The 20,593-nt window shown below is 39.7% G+C and overlaps 1 protein-coding gene across 8 annotated transcripts in view; it reads left to right on the forward strand.

Moving 5' to 3' along the window:
- DCLK2 (doublecortin like kinase 2) overlaps positions 1-20,593 on the forward strand; it is a gene marked incomplete at its 5' end in the record, with an annotated part of 151,616 nt that overhangs the window by 81,630 nt on the left and 49,393 nt on the right. For 6 of the 8 annotated variants that reach the window (XR_014264078.1, XR_014264079.1, XM_082463365.1 and 3 more), the window contains 4 exons: positions 9,342-9,444; positions 12,756-12,857; positions 13,752-13,802; positions 17,981-18,075. Coding sequence is in view for 6 of the 8 variants with exons in the window: in XM_082463365.1 (XP_082319491.1) it covers positions 9,342-9,444; positions 12,756-12,857; positions 13,752-13,802; positions 17,981-18,075 (351 nt within the window). The remainder of the gene's footprint in view (positions 1-9,341; positions 9,445-12,755; positions 12,858-13,751; positions 13,803-17,980; positions 18,076-20,593) is intronic. The other 2 variants (XM_082463363.1, XM_082463362.1) reach the window with 1 other exon arrangement.

Consider the following 20,593-nt stretch of genomic DNA (forward strand, 5'->3'; position numbering starts at 1 on the left):
GTTTCTGTATCCTTTGGCAGAGACCAAACAGAGAAAGAAAAAAAAAAGTGGTTGGGGCAATCTCTTAAGAACTAGCACTGGAATTATGGCTGCCACCTTTTTACCCTGATCTAATTAATCTGTCGACTGAAGGATAGAAAAATTACTGTTTTTAAATGGCCCACATTCATTTGGAAAACTCAGATATGCTCCTGTAGATACATTATTTCTCAGTCTGACGTTTCCCCCTTAGAGCCTGCTGATGGCTTTAATTTTGTACCTTAGCAGAATTATTACTTTCTCCTCGTGTGTGTAGCTTGCTTTCATAAGCCACAGAACATCCATTATTCGTGAGGAGCTTCTTGCATGGAAAAAAGAATTTAGAAGCAAACCGTAAGAGGTCTTCTAAACTGATAACGCTTTTCCTCACCCTGACTTTGAGACATTATTCAAGGTATTGATACGTTTTTTTCTGAGTCAGGTTTAGTGACATGGCCCATAACTCAATGTTAAATGCCAGTTTTAAAAATGTATGATAAAAGGAGCAAACAGACCACCAGAGTTGAAGAGCAAGAAATATGTTTTAAAAAACTATAAAAGAGGGCTTCCCTGCTGGCGCAGTGGTTGAGAATCTGCCTGCCAATGCAGGGGACACGGGTTCGAGCCCTGATCTGGGAAGATCCCACATGCCGCGGTGCAACTAGGCCCGTGAGCCACAGTTGCTGAGCCTGCGCGTCTGGAGCCTGTGCTCCGCAACAAGAGAGGCCGCGGTAGTGAGAGGCCCGCGCACCGCGATGAAGAGTGGCCCCCGCTTGCCACAACTAGAGAGAGCCCTCGCGCAGAAACGAAGACCCAACACAGCCATAAATAAATAAATAAATAAATAAATAATTTAAAAAAAAAACTATAAAGGGTAGATTTATCTAAGTGTCCAAACATATGAAATATTCTAAAGGTATTAAATATTTTACGGGATCCTGTTTTTCATCAAGTTATTTCTTTTGGGTGTTCTTCTATTCCAGCATTCTCTTATTGGAACGTTTTGATGGTACTTACTACTATTCTTGTTCATCTCCACCACTAGCCTGTGCTTCTTGTCTTTTGTTTATGCCTGGCATATAGTAGGGACATGATTCATGTTAGATTGAATGTACAGTAGTAAACTAATGTGGCTTCCATTGGTGAGAGAGAGTTATTTTAGCTTACATCAGACGCTGAGCATTTTATCAGATTTTTTAAAAATTATTTATTTATTTATTTAGGCTGCACCGGGTCTTAGCTGCAGCTTGTGGGATCTTTAGTTGCGGCATGGGAGCGTGGAGTCTTACCCACTGGACCACCAGGGAGGTCCCTCAGATGTTTTACTTTGAAAAGTATCAACTGAGTTAGGGGCACTATGAAGAACAATTAAATATGTGGTCCCATATGCTCGTGAAATTTAAGCATGGGCAAGTAATGACTGCATTACATGTAGGCCTAGTATTACACAAATATAATTTTGCCATAAAATTAGACGTATATGCTTACAGCTCTGTCTTTATATTATCTAAAAATGTTGACATTTATAGGTATAGCTTACATACATAGATAATAAGCCAATGCTTTGCTTTGATATATTACATTTAAGTTAATTCTTTTTCTCGTTTGTAATTATTCTAGGGAGCTGTTGGTAGAAACATTTTTTAATATATGCATATAAACATATATATTTTACATGTCATATGTATACCTATATGTGTTTATCGTATATTACATGAATCACATTTTTGTGTAGAATATCTGGGAGCTTAAGATATCTTAATTTGGGAGGCAGTGATTTTTCCACAAGTGAAGACTATCAGTGGCAGCTTTCCAAGTTGTCAGTGATTTTTTTTCTCGGAAAATATCTAATTTATTGAACCTGTAGGAAAGCACGTATTATTTTTTTGTGTATACTTAAAGAAAAGATTATCCATTAAGTTAAATTTTTAAAAAAACATTTGAGGCTGTGAATTAATGAAAATGAAGAAATAACGTGTACCAGCTCCTTTCACGTACTATCACATTTTTCCCTTAAAGACGAAATGAAACTGGTCTGCTGCCCGTTTTGTGGACAGAGAAATGAGCCTCCAAGAGGTTAAGTATCTCCCCAAGGTCCCACCTGTATGAAAGGGAGGAGGTGCAGCACAGTGGTCCTCTGCTCCCAGCAAAGCTTGTGCTGAGCCTGTGCTTCCTGCACGGACATCTGTAGTTTAAACAATACCATAAATGAGTTATCCTGTACAATGAAGGTAGGAACAGAACTGAAATCTGCTCGTTCTTCTGTGCCTGTTAGTTTTTTAGCTCACCTTTAATCATGCTCATCAACTTGCACCTCTGCCTGCTGGCGTTCTGTTTCTAGCGTGTTTTAGGTTTACGGTTTAGTTAAACATGGTAATGACAGTGCATAGCAGTCCATGTTTACATTGTGAAAATATGAACAGAGACTTGTATTTTAAATCAGCAGCAGCAGCGGGAGAGAAGTTCCCATTCATTCCTTATTTACTCATTATCGGTGGAATCTAGGTTTTTGCATCATGTGTGTTCCTATCGATTTTCTTCTATTGACCGGTCAGGTGCAACCCCATGAAACGGTAACAATTCCAGCTTAAAAGGGTTTGATTTTTCTAAAACACTGTCTCGGCTGGGTAGCTGCTTTCTAGTTTTAGAACCAAGAATGTCTATTATGCCGGTTGTGGGACCCTGAATGCGCCCCTATTGCTGCCTGCAGGCATGTCATATTTCCCTCCCCATTCATTCTCCCCACAATCACAGGCTGCAATTCCACACCTTTTTTTTCTCCACGAGTCTGCTGTACTTCCTCCTTCCCCCACCCCTGGCCCCTGCCTCACTTTGAGCTGATGACTTTGCTTCAAGCTTTCTCAGTGAAGCAGGAAGCAATCCACCAGCTCTCCCACCCCCACCACATGTCCCCACCTAGCAGCTTCCACCTGGTCCTCTTTATTGCCGAAGACTGACCGTAGTCTCATGCAAGTCGAGCCCTTCCACCTGCACACTGATCCCACGCCCTCTCACAAAGGGATGCAGCTCTAGCAGTTCCCTGTCTTGCCTCACCATTTTTGTCTTACTAGATCATTGCAACAGCATAGTAACTTGTGTTATCTCTCTCATCTTGAAAACAAGCTCTCTTGACCATGGATGGACTCCCTGCTTCCTTCTGCCACCTCCCCACTCCTCTGCTCCACTCTTCAGTCGCAACTCCCTGAAAAAGTTGTCTGCATTCACTGTCTTTAGTTCTTCTCCTGTCCTCTGTTAAAGGTGCTGCAAGTAGACTTTCTTTTCAACCACTGCACCAAAACTACTTCTGATCTTCAAGACCAGCGATCTCCTTGTTGCTCAATTCAGTGGTCACTTCTCAGTCTTCATCTTACATGGCCTGTCAGTAACATTGACTCAGCTGATTGCTCCTCCTCCTTGAAACACTTTCTTAGCTTGGTTTCCAGCAAACTACAAGTGCTCGCTTTTCTTCCTCCCTCATTGACTGTTCCCTTTCAGTCTTCTTCGCTGTTTTTGCTTCTTCGCCCTGACCTTGTAAAGTTGCTGGGTTTCGGAGCTCGGGGCTTAGACCGCTTCCCTATGTGCATTAATTGCTGTAATTGAGCTCAAGATTTTAAATACCGTTGATATGCTGGTGAGTCCCAAATTTATATCTCCAGGCTAGATCTCTCTCATGAAATTCAGATTTGTTTATATCCAACTTTCCACCCAACACCTCCACCTGGATGTTTAATAGGCATTTCGCAGTTCACATGCCAAATCTAAATTCGTGGGCATCCTCTCCACCACCAGCCTTGCCCCGTCACCTTGTACTGTTCCATGAGAGTTAATGGCAAGCCCATCCTTTTAGTGGCTCAAGCCAAAAACCCTGAGCCATCACATTCTTCTCTCTTCTCTCAGGTCCCCATAGCCTTCTCATTCCATCCACTCCTGGCACAGGGCGCTCTCGTTGCCTGAGTAGCAATAGCCTCCAACTACGCTGCCATCTGTCCTTGCCCTTTTAGAGTTTAGTCTGAGCACCGTGTATCCTGTTCAAAGTAAGTCATGTTGTGCGGTCCTCTGCTCCACAGCCTCTAGTGGTTTCCCATCTCACCCAGAGGAAAGCCAAAGAAAGTCCTGACCAGCAGCTGACAAAGCCCTACCCCCTCTGCTTGCCTCCGTCCCCTTGCTGACCTGCTCTCCTGCAATGACTGTTCCCCCTCTAACTGTGCTCCAGGACTGTTTCCCGTGACCATGCCAAGGCTTTTGAATATTCTCTTCTGTTTCCTGGAACACTGCCCTCCCACCTCCCTCCCTAGACATTCATGCAGCTTCTCCCTTACCTCTCTTAATATTTTGTTCAGATGTCACCTTTGCAGTGAAGCTGTTTAGTATTGCAGCACCCATGCCCTGCATTCACTATTCCCCATCCTTGTTTTCTTTCTCTGTAGCACTTATCACCTTTTGACATTGCATACATTTACTTATGCATTTTTATCCTGTGTCAACTCACACTGGCTTCATGAGGGCAAGGATTTCTTTCTCACTCTGTTTTTTGTTGTTGTTGTTGTTTGTTTTGTTTTGTTTTACTGATGTTTCTGTAGCACCTAGCGTGGTGACTGGCACATAAGTCCTCAATACAAATTTGTTGAATGAATGAAAACGGGAGTTGTTTAACATCTTATGAGGTATGTTGGTATCCTGAGTACACGTTAATAAAATAAAATTAGCCAAAATACATGTTTGCTTATCTCAGTTTATCATTTATTTATATGACACCTATCATTGCTTGAGAGTAGTGATGACTTATTTGAGGTAAATCTGAACCAATTGCTAATTATATAATTTGGTTAACTGTTTAACCAGATATGTACTTAATGGCTAGAATCTGAATTAAAGGGATGCAGACATCTTATGCAAACCATGTTTGGAAAGCCAAACTTATACTGACAGGTGAAATCATTAAACAGTTGGTTAGGAGGAACTATCAATAAACAGAACTGCTGGGGGAGAGGGAATAAACCACCTTTTGATCTGTTATATTCCTTAGACTTGATAAGTACCTTTATTCCACATAATAGGCAACTTAATTATTTACTTTGGCATTTATTCTACTCAAATACCGACTAATTTAGTACCAGATGAAATGTTTTCTTGTAATAAAATCAATTAAAAATTGACTTTTCAAACAGACATTCATACAGGTATATTTTAGAAAATTCAGTTGTAATTTTTTCATGCTAAATTGATTACGAAAACAAATGAAATGTTGATTTTTTAAAAAATGGATTAAACTTTGGTAGATGTCTGTTTTATTTGGCCAAGAAAGTAAAACTGGATTCAGTTCCATTTAAGAACCATTTATTAAATGTATGTGTGTAAAAAACAAAATAGTGGGAGATATGAGAGACATAAATGACTATAAAACAAGGTGGAATGCGGTAAGAACTATAAAAGTAGAAAGGGACTTCCCTGGTGGTCCAGTGGTTAAGACTCTGCACTCCCACTGCAGGGGGCATGGGGTTCGATCCCTGGTTGGGGTTAGATCCTGCATGCTGTGCAGCTCGGCAAAAAAAAAAAAAAAAAAAAAGATAAAAGTAGAACGATGAACTCTGGGATTCCACATAAGGGGAGGCACCATGGTGTTAAGTTTATTTATTTATTTATTTTAACTTTTTATCTTATATTGGACTATAGTTGATTAACAATGTTGTGATAGTTTCAGGTGTACAGCAAAGTGGTTGTTATACATGTATCTATTCTTTTTCAAATTATTTTCTCATTTAGTTGCATAATATTGAGCAGAGTTCCCTGTGCTATACAGTAGGTCCTTTTTGGTTATCCATTTTAAATATAGCAGTGTGTACATGTCACCATGGTGTTAAGTTTAAAGCAGAGATATAGATGTGGAGGACCTGTGTCTAAATTCCTGTGCTCATGTTCATTACCTGTGTGGGGGGCAAGTTGCTCACTCTAGATCCGTTTTCTGGTTTGTAAATGAGGAGTGATAATAGTATCAACCTCAGGGATATTGTAGGGATTAATGAGGTAACACATATACAACACAGAGAGACAATTCTGAGAGGTTAAGTGATGCCTAAATTCTGTAAGTCTTACATGTAAGTGATGGTGGTGGAGATGGCAGTGGAGATTGCATCTGTGACACCACTCACCCCAGAGAAGTTACTGGTATGGAGCTGCTCCTATTGGAATTGAGTGTCTGAGAACTCAATTCCAATAGGAGCAGCTCCATACCAAGCCACAGTTCATTCAACAGATATGCATTAAGCATCCACCAAAGCCAGAATTCTCCTAGACGCTAGGGAATGATGAATCAGAAATATCATTGCCTACCTGGAGGTCATGGCACCAAAGAGTGGTCAGAAAGACCACTTCAGGCTGAGAAACAGCATGGGGAAACATATAGTAGTAAGAACCAGCACTGAAGCGGAAATTACTCAAATGTCCATTAACTGATGAATGAATAAACAAAATGTGGTATATCCATACAACCGAATATTACTCAGCCGCAGAAAGGAATGAAGTACTAATATGTGCTACAACACGTATGAACCTTAAAAACATGCTAAGGGAAAGAAGCCAGTTGCAGAATGCTACATACTGTATGATTTGATTTATATAAAATGTCCAGAATAGGCAAATCCATAGAATCAGAAAGTAGATTACGGGTGCTTAGGAATGAGGAGATGGGGGCATGAGGAGTGAATGGTAATGGGCCCGGGGGTTTCTTTTTAGATGATGAAAATGTTGTCAAATAGATTGTAGTGATGGTTGCAGAACTCTGAATATACTTAAAAACCATTGAATTCTGTGCTTTAAATGAGTAAATTGTATGGTTTGTGAATTATGTTTCAATAACGCTGTTTAACAAAAAAGAAGCACCAGCACCATACAGGTAGGGAACCCAGAGAAGTCATGATGTGGCTGAGGAGCAGGTGTGCAGAAGAAATGGCAAAGACAAGGTTGGAGGCTCAGGCAGGGTCAGTCTTGTGTGCCCTGTGAAGGAGCATTATCTTGTCAAGGAAGGAGGTCGGTGAGCGCTGTGCATGGTGCGGGCACCCTGGCACCTTAAGAGACTGCATGTGCCCACATGGTCTTCATTTATTTCCACACCTGTGAGAACAGTGATGACTGGAACGAGGGGAGCAGTAAAGACTGGAGTTAGAAAGCCTGTTATTAGGCAGCGGCAGGCGCCCAGGCAAGAGAAAGTGAGAGCTGAACCAAAGAGTAGGGATAGAAATATTTGGGAGCCGTGTAGGAAGGAAAAATGATGTGAGGGATTGGTGAAGAAGGGAGGAAAGGGTGACTCCCAGGATCCTAGCAAGGATGAAGGGATGTGTGTGATCGCCACCTGAGATGGAGAGAAACAGTTTTCACAGGAATGGTGAAAAATGTTATTCTTCTATTATGAACTGCATGTTTGTGTCTCCCCAAAATTCATATCTTGGAACCCTAATCCCCAGTGTTGATGCCGAAAGCTCGGCCTCTGTACACCGGCACCGAATCAAATCTCAGAGACAGAGTTTTGGGTGAAGTAGAAAAGAATAGCTTTATTGCTTTGCCAGGCAAAGGGGGACACAGTAGGCTCCTGCCCCGAAAAACTGTGTGTCCCCACCTGGGAGGATTTGATGCGGAGTTTTATAGCAGTAGTTCAAGGGTGGGGTTGCTGATAAGATCAGGGTGAGTGCAGGGCCTGCTCTCCTTTACTCTGACCTCGGGTAATTTCTTGATGCGCTTCTCTGGTCCCTTTAATCTGGCCTCTGGTGGTTTTTTGGCTGCTCCTCCCTTGATTAGCATCTGTTCAGATCTGCCCTTTGGAACTCAGGGAAGGTCATGGAGGCTGGAGTCTGTTCCCTACAAACAAGAAAATGGGGGACAGAAAGGCTTCTGTGCCCAGGAGCCCCACAGGGTCCTGCTTGGTTTCAATGTGATGCTATTAAGAGGTGGGGCCTTTGGGAGGTAAGTAGGGTTGCATGAGGTTGTGAGGATGGAGCCCCCATGACGGGATTAGTGCCCTTATAAGAAGAGACAGGAGAGAGCTGGCTTCCTCCTGTGTTGTCCCCCAACTTCCATGTGACTAAATCAGGAAGAGGGTTCTCACCAGAACCCAACCATGCCGGCACCCTGATCTCAGACTTCCAGCCTCCAGAACTGTGAGAAATAAGTTTCTGTCATTTAAGCCACCCCGTCTATGGTAATTTGTTATAGCAGCCCAACCTGACGAAAACACACCTTAAAAACATTGTGACCTGAGCTGAGTTTCAGTGAAGTACAGAAGCCACATCTTGCTTGATGAGGGACTGGAGCAGTTTCCATGCCTGTTCCACTTTTGTGTACAGTTCACTATCTTCTCTCTAGAGCATTTTTTTCTAACTCTAGAGTGAGATTTTTTTTTTTCAATAAAAAGCTAAATAGTGATCAGGAAGACTTAAGGAATTATTGAGGTTCTCAATCCTTTCAAGTACTAGAGCACTGATTTTTTTTTTTAACTGCATTATTATTGGGAGAGGAGTACTTTTTTAAAAAGAAATCTTATCATACATCCCATTAAAAAACCAGGTAAAATTGGAGCCTGTTTATATCCAAAGTCCTGGAAGATGGTTCTTCTTGTCACCACCGGGATGAAGGGATGAATGTGCTCCCTGGGGTGGGTCCAGGTTCTGTGGGATCTGACAGTGATACAGTATTGGGGAGGGCGGGGTGAAAAAAGAATATGAAATTAAGACTACGTTTAGGTACAGGGGCTTGGAAGGGCCATCATTAGCTTCATGGCACGTCTTCCTCTGATCTTAATGATGGTGGTGGTGGTGAAGGTGAGTATTAGCACGTTGAGTATCTATATGCCTGGCACCCATTCCAAGCGGTTTTCATATATTAATCCTCAGGACAACCTAAGGCGCAATGTACCAAAGGTACAGAGAGGTCATGCCCAAGGTGACACGGCTGGGACATGGAGTTGCTAGGAGAGAAGAAGGTAGACCAGTAAACTGGAAGCAGAGACCTCCATCAGCCCCAGCTTTGCCACCTGTTAATGGGAAACCTGGAATACATCACTGAGCCTCCTGTGGATGCCCTTGACTTCACTTGTAAACAGGAACATGATGCCAGCTAGGAGCCCCTCGTTTTGTTGTTCTGAGGTCGGTCAGGAGACATTGTGTGGAAGTGCTCTGTGGAGGGTGAAATGCTTGGAAATGTATGCTATTAAATAGTTTTTCATTCTGACTCAGTGTTATAGGTGAGGCTAGAAAATATATTTAATTTTGCTGACTTTTGTTTCACTTCTAATGTTTCTAATTTATTTCTTGGACATAATTTTTTTTTTTTAGGTTACTTGTCTGCAAGACTTTTTTGGTGACGATGATGTTTTTATTGCATGTGGACCTGAAAAATTCCGTTATGCCCAAGATGACTTTGTCCTGGATCACAGTGGTAAGGCAATTCATTGACCATCTTTGTAACCCTGAATTGGAGGCTTGGGATTCTCACTTGGTGCGTGTGTTGAAGAAAGATGGCATTAGCAGTACTCTTTTTGAATTAATGAAAGTAGAAAATAAAATGAAGGTATTTACCTAGTTGCAAAAAACAAAAAACCCTAATTCAAGTGAAATAGTTTTCATTTTTTAGCAAGTTGGTTCCATCTCTTTTTATTGCATTGTTTAGCCTCTGAAATGGATTTCCTACCTTCTTCCAGAATGGTTCCTGGCTATGCCACCTTAAATGTATGGATAGTGTTGAACCTGAAACAGTTCATTATACATTTTCCATGTCCATAAAGAGATACATAAAAGGATAGTAAGTTGTTAATAGTGATTATCTCAGGTTTCTTTTTATCTCATTGCTCTGTTCGCAACTTAAAAAAATAAAAAAGCATGCATTGTTTATATATGCAGGAAAAATAAAGCTATTTTCATTGATGGGATAAGAAAATCCCTTTCTCTTAATTTTAGCTAAAAAATGGAGTTTTCCATAGCATGAGTGTGTTTCGTGTTTGGTAATTGCAATCATTGTTGCTTTTGTTGTGGTCATTCATTTACAATGCTTGGTGTCAGTCTGTTTATCTCTTGTAAAAATAAAATACAGTGTGTGTGTGTGAAAAAAAAAATGGAGTTTTCAACTATTTAGCAATAACCTCAGTGATTTCAGATGATTTTGATCCTGGGAATATTGTTCTAATCTGTTGTCTGGAATTAATTTAAACCTATTGCAGTATTAGTGATTATCTTAGCTGATAGTAAAGTCAACTTCATCTTTAAATGAGATAAAATCATAACATGAGATAAGACATAACATTTCACAGATAAGAGGGATGTTGGAGATTCAGTCCCACTCTTTAATTTCATGAATGAGGAAAGTTGGCTTTTCAAAAATTAAACTGGTGGTAAACCCTTTCCAGTTGTAGTGATTCTGACAGTCCAAAATTACAGAAACATATTACCAAATAAATATGGTGACCCATAGACTTTTTAAAATTCAAGATGATACATTCTGTGGTATCAAACTTCCTTGTGTAATTCTTCCCTGTTACACTATGTCACTTATCTTGGGGCGATTTATCTACTTTGTGCTTGGGGCTCATTTATCTACTCTTACTGTTTTTTTCCACTGCTGCCAAATTTCTTGGGGGTTTCTGTACTGTCTTATACTCTGTTGTACTGGCCCTGCTTTAGATTAGTAATGCCACCAGAAAGTCCATAAAGAATTGCCAATACTATCTATGCTAATGCTCTCCCCTATTCTCATGGGTTGACTGAAAAACGTGCATTTACATATCATCTGTATTTTACATCTTTTTTGACTGTAGCTTAATTTCATTTCATAATATTTCTTCAATGTCAATATAAGTCATTTTGAAAGCTGAGACACTGAAACTCAATAATATTATACTCCAGGTTGTAAAGTTAATTTGGGTGGCAACAACAGCAATAAAACATTTATTGAGCACTTAACTATATATGTACTGGGCATTGTACTCAGGGCTTTACATGTATGTTGTAAATTTACCTAAGGGATATTGTTACGTGTATCCCTTGAGGGGGAACCAGAACCCTGCCCCAAGGCTGCACTATTGCTTCTTGACTGCTCCTCCCTTGTCTCTGCGTCCCCTCCCATCCCTGATTAGCAACGGTTTGAACCTGCCCTGTTGGAACTCAGGGGAAGTCATGGAAGCTGGAATCTATTCCCTACAAGAAACGGAGAAACATATCTCTGGATATATGTATATGTATGGTTGATTCGCTTTGTTATAAAGCAGAAGCTAACACACCATTGTGGGGCAATTATACTCCAATAAAGATGTTAAAAAGAAAGAAAGAAGGAAGGAAGGAAGGAAGGCGAGAGAGAGAGAGGGAGGGAGGGAGGGAGGGAAAGAAAAGAAAGAAAAGAAAGAAACGGGGAACACAGAAAGGCTTCTGTGCCCAGGAGCCCCACAGGGTCCTGGTAGTGTTCAGGAGGCAAAGACTTTTTTAAAAACTCAGTTATTTAACTTGTGTTGTAATCTTGATGAGTCCCAACTCTGTCCTTTTACACTGCTGACAACATCTTACATTAAAAATCCGTTCAAAATCCATAGAATTCAGCTAACCTAGTCTTAGTCAAGGAACAAAACCCTCCGTTAATGAGCTGGGTGCAGGACTGGCTCAGATTCCTAAACCTAGGGGCAGTTCTGAAGTTCTGGTTATGGGCTTTCTAGATTTACCCATCCTGCTCATAAAGGAGTGGCAGTGCCTTTAGGAAGTTTCTAACTAACCCACACACCACTCCTTCCAGCAGTGGAGTACTTTCTAACATCCATACTGCTAATTAACTAAGCTGCTATTGCTGCAGCCCCCTCTGAGTAAGGTTCTGATTAGAGTCTTTCAAATGCTAACTCACCTGCCTGGTGTGTATTTTCCTGATTAGTGTACTTCACTTGTTAATTTATTACCCCTGGGGTATAGATTAAAACCAACCCACATTTTAATCTGTCTGCGAAAATTGAAGTATTTTAATGTGAATTACAGACAATATGTTATCTAATTGAATCCTTATAAGAAGCCTATGAAGCAGATTTATTTTCATCCCAGTTTCATAGGGGAAAAAACTGAGACTTAGACCTAACCAAGGTCCACCAGTTAGCAAAGTCAAATCCATGATTCATCCCAAATCTGCATGACTCCAAAAACCAGGTTCTTAATTGTTCAAATTAGAAGTGATTATTTAAGCTGTTTAATTAGTTCTGGTCCTCTACATGCTAATTTATTTGGCAATTTATGGAAAGACCGAAGTTATTGTTTAAAGCTAGTTTCCTCATTTTTGATGCTTTGGGCAGATGGAAAATAAGACAGTAAGGGGTTCATAAATTAGAGTCCTATACCCTTTCAAACTAAGGTTATCAGAAACTTGGAGAGAACTCTTTGTTTTAGCCTTTGCCTATCAATGCTACTGACCAAAATAATAATAATAAGTTGCACATGTGTAGATTAGGCTGTGGGTATGTGTGAATCAAGTTAGGACATCAGGATTTCTGTATTAAGAACTCCATCTGGAACAATGAGGTGAGTCACAAGGTTTGAAGGCTAATTTAAGGTAACCTCAGGTGTGCTTTTGGGACAGTTGCTCTGTATATTAAAGTTGTTTAACATTAATAGGAAAGATGATCAGGTAATGGTTCTAGTCAGTAAACTACTGTAACATGTGATCTGTGATCTTCCCTTGGTTAGAATTAAAACCAGATCTACATAAGCACTTTCTTTCCTTTCTAGAATGCCGTGTCTTGAAGTCATCTTATTCTCGCACCTCAGCTGTTAGGTATTCTGGATCCAAGAGCCCTGGGCCTTCTCGACGCAGCAAATCACCAGCTTCAGGTAGTTAAAGGGAAAGGAAATGGATAGTCACAAAAGGAGCAGATCATTCTTCAGTTTTCTTTAACATGAATTAGTAGTCTTTCCCATCCTTGTATGCAGCCAGGTTCCAGAATGACATATACATGACATGATTTTTAAATCCAGAAGTTTAAGTCTGTTTCTCAAAGTTATAATAAGTGTCCTAACACTTGGTTTTGTTCTGACACATTTTCTCAAGAACAGTCTTATCTAGATTCTTCTGGTATTTATGTAGAAGTGTTTCACATTTTGACCACTGTGTGCTGCATTTTTAATTTTGTGTTATAAGATTGTGGATATTTTCTTATCTTATTGGTTTAAAACATAAACATACACGCCTAACAGCAATGTATTTACTTGACAAGTTTCCACAGGCTTTTCCACCATTGAGCAATTTAATAGGGGCAACGATTATTGTTAGAAAGTAGCACTGCTTATTTCGGAGTCAGACTTACCTCTAAGTTTCTTTCAGATCTTAAGCCTATAGATTTGTCATAATTTTGACAGCTTTTGACATTTTAAAGAATTAAAATATCCCCCAAATCTTGATATATTGATTCTGTAAGGCTCGCTTATAGTAGTTATAATTTTGCTGATATCATTTCCTATTAAGGAAAAGATTGTGAAAAAACTGTGATTTTACATGTGGTAAATCTAGAACATGTGAAAGTAGTATCAATAAAAACTGTCTGAAGCATCAACCTTTCTATAAAATACTGAGTTTGGGGGGTGTTCTACTTTCTACTGCTGCTTCTTCAGCACCTACCCCACTTTCTCTAGGTCGGGTTGTTTTGCCCTTCTTTTTGTGTACACGTTTAGACCTGCTGAATAACCACTCTCCTTACTGTCTCCTTTGTTTATACTGAATGTGTCCAGTAAAGAGGGGTGGCCACTACTCCAGGGCCTACTCTACAGCCAAATCCCCAGGTGAGCCATGATTATTATGGCTTTGTCGCTCTGCTGGGTTTTTGTTTTCGTCTTTCGCCATATTTCTGTTTCCTTTTGCTCCATTTCCATGAATGCATCCGGCTTTTACCAGTGGACATCTGTGCAGTTATCAAGCGCTTCACAATGCTTCAGCCTCCCTTACTTGTTAGAGAGCCAGTCATCCCCAGAAGGTTGCCAGGTGCCTGTCCGTGTGTAGTCACGGTACACAGTGATGGAGGAGACACAGCGCTTCAAGGGGTGTGTCTTCTAGTTAATTTGGGAGAATAGCCTGTTACTGAAAAAGGCTAAGGGTTGTTGGTAATATGAAAATGGCCATAGAAGCAATTATACTCTCCTCTCCTTCCTCCCCACCCTGGGGTTAATAGGCCCAACATCCTCTCTCTAAAATATCAGCGCTATGAATATTTTTAACTGAATGCATCTCTCTGATGTTAAGCTTATTTCAAATCATATTGTGCTTTCTGTAAAGTATCTCACATGCAGGGAAAGCTAATATAACATGAAATTTGTGTAAATACACTTCACTGAGTTTACCACGTGGTAAATTAGACTTTTGTCAGGTTCTTAGCTTTTGTTTTGGTGATAGGTTTACAGATGCTTATCACATAAGTAATATAAATAAAAGTGGGGAGAGTGGTTCAAGGATCAGGTATTAAAATTAATCTAATTTTGTCTGCCTGAGGTCTAAAGAGGGAAATTAACATATTGAACTAAAAACATGTTTCATAGCCATACTTGTCTTGCAGACCAACTGCTTCATAATATAGTCTAATAAGTGTATAAATCTTTTAAACTAGAATTTGGAATGCTTAGAAATTGATTTGAGAAAATCTTAGGATTCCAGTACTCCAGATTTTCAACTGAGTCCATATTTGGGTTTGGGTTAATAAAGTTTATCTTAACTTATAAGTAAAAGTTGTGAGATGTAAATCGCATTTCAGAGAGCACATGGCTTCTTTATAAGAGATTAACTCAAAAGCATGTTCAGCACACACTGTAGATACAGAAAATGGAGAGAGAGTTTTGTATTATTAAATGTCACAGTACACAGAAGTATAACTCGCTTTTACAGACTGCTTTAGCTGTAGTATGCCTGTTACCATTTAGAACATTCCATGGGACTCACTGGAATTTCAAACAGAGCAAGTAATTTTGTAAATGTCATATTGTACTTTTTCACTCTTGGGACAGAAGTGCTCCCATCAATGAAGTCTTCTGACTGACAAAATTCCTCAACAAAACTCTACATTTATCTAAATAGCTAAATGATATGTAATAAACACATAGAAATTAATCTGGGTGATACAAGTGGGTAAATAGTTACCACCATTTGCATCTTAAAAATTCTCACTTCGGATTTCTAGCTTGTGAATCTGTCATCATCCACCAGGATAAACAATGTTCAGAGCAAGCAAACAAGAAAGCCCCCAAGTTTATTTCTTACCTTACCGTTGAGGGGAAGGGTGGATAAGAGCCTTATTTGGGGAGAGAAAATCCAGGGTGTAGTGAAGGAGGGGGAGCACCGCAGAGACGCTGGGCGTTTTCGACCTGCCTGTTGGTAGCAGCAGCGTCGGGGGAGACAGCACAGTGTGGCTCTGCCCCAGGCCCCACTTACCCTCCCAGAGCCTGGAGAAATGTGCAGATAAATGGAATTAAGAACTTCTCTCAGCCATAAAAAGAAATGAAATGGAGGTATTTGTAATGAGGTGGATGGAGTTAGAGTCTGTCATACAGAGTGAAGTAAGTCAGAAAGAGAAAAACAAATACAGTATGCTAACACATATATACGGAATCTAAGGGAAAAAAAAAAAAAAAAAAAAAAAAGGCCATGAAGAACCTAGTGGCAAGACGGGAATAAAGACACAGACCTACTAGAGAATGGACTTGAGGATATGTGGAGGGGGTGGGGTGAGATGTGACAGGGTAAGAGAGTGTCATGGACATATATACACTACCAAATGTAAAATAGATAACTAGTGGGAAGCAGCCGCATAGCACAGGGAGATCAGCTCGGTGCTTTGTGACCATCTAGAGGGGTGGGATAGGGAGGGTGGGAGGGAGGGAGATGCAAGAGGGAAGAGAAATGGGAACATATTGTATATGTATAACTGATTCACTTTGTTATAAAGCAGAAGCTAACACACCATTGTAAGGCAATTATACTTCAATAAAGATGTTAAAAAAAAAAAAAAAAACTTCTCGCTAGACAACATTTTTTTTAGAACCTTTCAAATGCTATCAGAAACTTAGAGGGCTGTATATGGCTTAGCATCTCTTTAGGATGGGAGTTATTTGAGGGTAACTATGGACATGTAGTTACTGATACCAGTTCAATTCCTGGCGGTGAGTTTTGTTAAGAAATTTATGTTTAGGCAGGAGGTGTGTTTTTAGGGAAATTGGTCTGCCACAGGGCTGACCATTTGCAGGAACCAATTTTTCTTCTTTAGTCCCTTTTCTGTCACTGTTCCAAGGAAATCTTTGATATCAAAGTGGTTTCTGAATATCAGTGAAAGGTAACAGCCCTTGGCGAGTAGGAACTGGTGACCTGAACCGGTTGCTGTGTGGAATGAAGGAGAAAAGGAGCCAAACTCAGTATCAGCTCACAGCAAGCTTACTAAGTTCACTGCTCATAGTAATCTCTATTTTACGTGAATTCCTACCGCCAGTTCCCTTTAAAGAGAATTTTTAAAAGAAAGAGCATTAATTGAAGTGTAACTTTATGGAAAAATAATCAGGGCTGTTGAATACTCTTAAAAGTTTCTAATTGTACAGTTACTTGTGTTGTACTTGTGCTCTAAATACCCACATACATTTGTTAAGGAAATCTAGATAACTGATAATGATTTATGAATGAGTGGTTTTAAACTAGAAAAATTCAAGTTTGGTAATTTAAAAATAACTGGAAAACTTTTTCATCGTTGCTGAATTTTTACAAGGAGCAATAAAATAAACATACATGACTGATTCATCTCATCACACACACTTACAGATCCAGAATTCTGCCTCCGTTCAAGGACTGGTGCTTACTTTTTTGAGTCACCTATGCAGGACCTTTATCTCTGCATTTTGATTTTTGTATTTATTAGCATCGTTTAAAATAACAGTTGTCTCCTCCCTTGTATTAAAAAGATTATTTAAAAAGGAAATGGACTTTGCTTTTCTTTCCATAGAGATGAGTGTCAGTTTTCATCTGCTTGGGGCAAAAGCATCGAAGATTAATGATAAAAGGGGTTAAAGCACTCCTTAGAAGAGAAAAAAAAAAAAATATATATATATATACCAATACCAGATGTTAACTAATAGTTTTGTGAAATTACAGCCGAAGTGGATCCCATTGGTATAATTAGGAATAAGCCTGAGTTATACTGAGATGTGTGACTAGCATTGTATAGTATAAAATCTGCAAACTAACCCTCCCCTTGAAACAGCCGTGCTCATACTCTGCCCTACCGGGTCTCTAAATTGAGCTTTCAACGTAAGAAGTGTATGGAAGTTTGGAGGAGGGTGTACAAAAAACCACCAAGACTTGCTGAATAATGGGGAAATTAAGTTGAGAAGACAAGAAAATGGAAGGAATTAGAAATAACTAGTCTAGATAATAAGAAATTGGCTTTCAAACAAATAAGTAGGTATTACAAGGAAAATGACCAGTAATTTTCTTTTTCTATTAAGAATATACTTAGAAAATGTGTTATAATCATGGTGGAATTGATTTGGGAGAGCCACAAGAACATCTTGGTTATTCAGCTTGGTGTGTACTAAGACGCTGGATATTGGAGTAGTTATAGGACAACCTTCAGAGTAGACCATTACAAATATAACAGCCATACATTTCTCTACCCGTGATGGCAGGCAGGATATATGGACAAGTTGTTGCTCACATCTCTAACTCCATAACGTTTTATATATTTGTTTATGTCACTGTTGGAAAACTATTATTGAAAATAATTCTAGTTTCACTGCTTATTTGTCTGATACTTTGTCTGTAATGCAGTAAGACACATTATTTTTGCTTTTTGCTGATTTACCGTCTGCTTTGAGCTTTGAATGAATTGAAGCTCCATTGGAGCTATACTGGGCATATGCTTAGTGTTTTTACACAATCTGGTGGTTCTGAGTTTTAATGATCTCTGTCTCCTTTGTTGTCTCATGATCAGTTAATGGAACTCCCAGCAGCCAACTTTCCACTCCTAAATCTACGAAATCCTCCAGTTCCTCTCCAACTAGCCCAGGAAGTTTCAGAGGATTAAAGGTATGAAATAGGAAATGTGGCTTATTTGTGTGATTTTGTTATTTTGAGTTGCATAGTTTAGTTAACTTGTTCAGGGGCTTGGGTGCAGTAACAAATCATAAAGGAAAGAGTTTAGGATTTGGAGCCTGGAAGACCTGGCTTTGAATCTTGTGTCCTTTTTCATCTTGTAATTTGGGCCAGTTCACTTAACTCTTCTGAGCTAAAGTGTTCCCATCTCTTAAATGGGAATATAAAGTTGTGGTTAGGGTTGAACATAATGTGGTTTTATATAAATAAATAGCAGTTTTCCTATTATTATCAAAATGATTTACAATGGCAAAACCTTGGAGAACACCATGATTCTTTTTTAAAATGTCATTTAAAATCATGATTTTAATATTGTTAACGTAATTTGACTGTGTGAAAGTCTAAAACAGAGTGAAATTCTGGCATAATACTTATATCCACAAGTTAGTAACACAAGAAGAATATGTTCATTTTGGTGAAGAACTTAGGAATAAATCTTAGGTTTTGACTGTGATGTCCTAAAAATATAAACAGTAACTTAACATGATTAAGCAGTTGTTTTAATAGGCATTTTATCTAATAGAGAAGGAGAAGAATGAATGATGAGCAAAATCAAATTTTGCAGGATTTCCACAAGTTTAATTTGATTTAGTAGCCCTCAATAATTTAAGTTTATACGAGGAAATTTGCCCGGTAAAATAGCAGTACATGATTTTTCTTAAAGATTGAAAGTGTTCTTTTGTAGAAACAATCAAATTGTCTGTATGGTAATGTACTTTAGGAAGATGGAAGTGTACACAGTGCCATGATGTACACGCGTATTAACTTTCATTCTCTTGGAGTGTTTAACATCGGAAGCACCTTCGTTAGGAATACATTCTTGAAAGTTGGTTGCCCCAACACTTCAGATATCGTCCGAGTGGTTTTCTTTACTTTAAGGATGCTGAAAAACATTTTTCACTGATAAAGTGAAAGGTAAAAGCCCCAGCACGCCTGGTGAACGTGGGATGGGAACCTGCTGGGCCGGCAGGGCGGTGGGCCTGCGGGTCCTCACTGCCTGCAGGGCTCTGTTCTCCACCTGACACTCAGGTGTGCTTGTCCTGTCCTGAGAATGTTGTATCTACCTCAGAGTGAACTGCATGGTCCTTGTCTGAGTGCCTGACTTCAAAAAGAGAAGTTTCTTCTGGAAAAGGACAGATCGGATTGTCTGTTTTTGTGCCTGCTTGCTTATGTATGTTGGCAGAATTTGGACTGAGACCAATAGTCAGTTTGGGATTGGGAGCACATAGCTCTCAGTAACCTCTACGTACTGGAAGTTCCTTATATTTATCAAAAGAACCGGCCATTTTCTGAAGTGCTAAATTGGCTTAGGTCAGTGTATAATATGATTTCAGTGGAATTTTTTTTTTAAGATTTATTTATTATTTACTTATTTTTATTTATTTTTGGCTGTGTTGGGTCTTAGTTGTGGCACACGGGGTGCACGGGCTCTCTTTTCTAGTTGTGGCGCACAGGCTCCAGGGCGCATGGGCTGTGTAGTTGTGACACGTGGGCTTAGTTGCCCCGTGGCATGTGGGATCTTAGTTCCCTGACCAGGGATCGAACCCACGTCCCCTGCATTGTAAGGCAGATTCTTTACCGCTGGGACCACCAGGGAAGTCCCTCAATGGAATTCTTAAATGTTAATCCCAAAAGAAAAGTTATATCCATTAAAAATCACTCATGTAATTATTTTCAGCTTTTCTTTCCCAACTTATTTTCCCCAGAATAGATTGGAGATGCTCTCTTTTTAATCCGGGTAACTTTCAAGAGAACTAGAGTAAAGATCAAGTTGATTCACCTCTTTTCCAGTTTCAATTGTTTCATCCTTTGTTAAAACTAAAGCAAGTTGTTCCTAGTGCTGGTAATTGTCAACCTAGGGCAAACCTAACCTAAGCTTTGCAGTGATCCACCTGCAAAAGGTCACTTGTATTTCTCCCTCAGGCTGTTGCCGTAGGCAGGGCTGCTCTGATCCTTGACCTAGGACTGCGTGTGGCCATCCCAGAAGGTACCTTACCCAGGGTCTTGGTCATTTCCCCTTTTTTTTGTTATCCATTGGTAACCTGGTCTCCCATCTTTCTTCCCAGTCCATCTTCAGCTCTCGGCCCAAGATTGTCCTTTTTTGTTGTTGCCACTGGGTCAATTGGTGCTGCTTAAATGCTCTTGAGTACAGACCCATTCCTTCACGTATGCGCACAGACTTGCAGGAGATCGCTCACAGATGCGGAAGTCTGGAGTGAAGAGGCATGGGATTTTTAAAACATGCTAATAAGTTGTATTATTGCAGAGACATTAGATAAAATTGTTCTCACTACACTAGGTGTATCTTAATTATTAGAGTAACCCCAGCATTTAGCACACACAGTTCCATGGCACATGGTAAGTGCTCAAGGATCACTTATTGATGCAGAAATAAATGAAGAAGTTTAGGGAAATGCTGATTCCTGGTCAAGAGTGAAGATGAGATTACCAG

This window comes from Balaenoptera physalus (genome assembly GCF_965194825.1).
Source record: "Balaenoptera physalus genome assembly, chromosome: 5".
NCBI classification, from domain to species: Eukaryota; Metazoa; Chordata; class Mammalia; order Artiodactyla; family Balaenopteridae; genus Balaenoptera; species Balaenoptera physalus.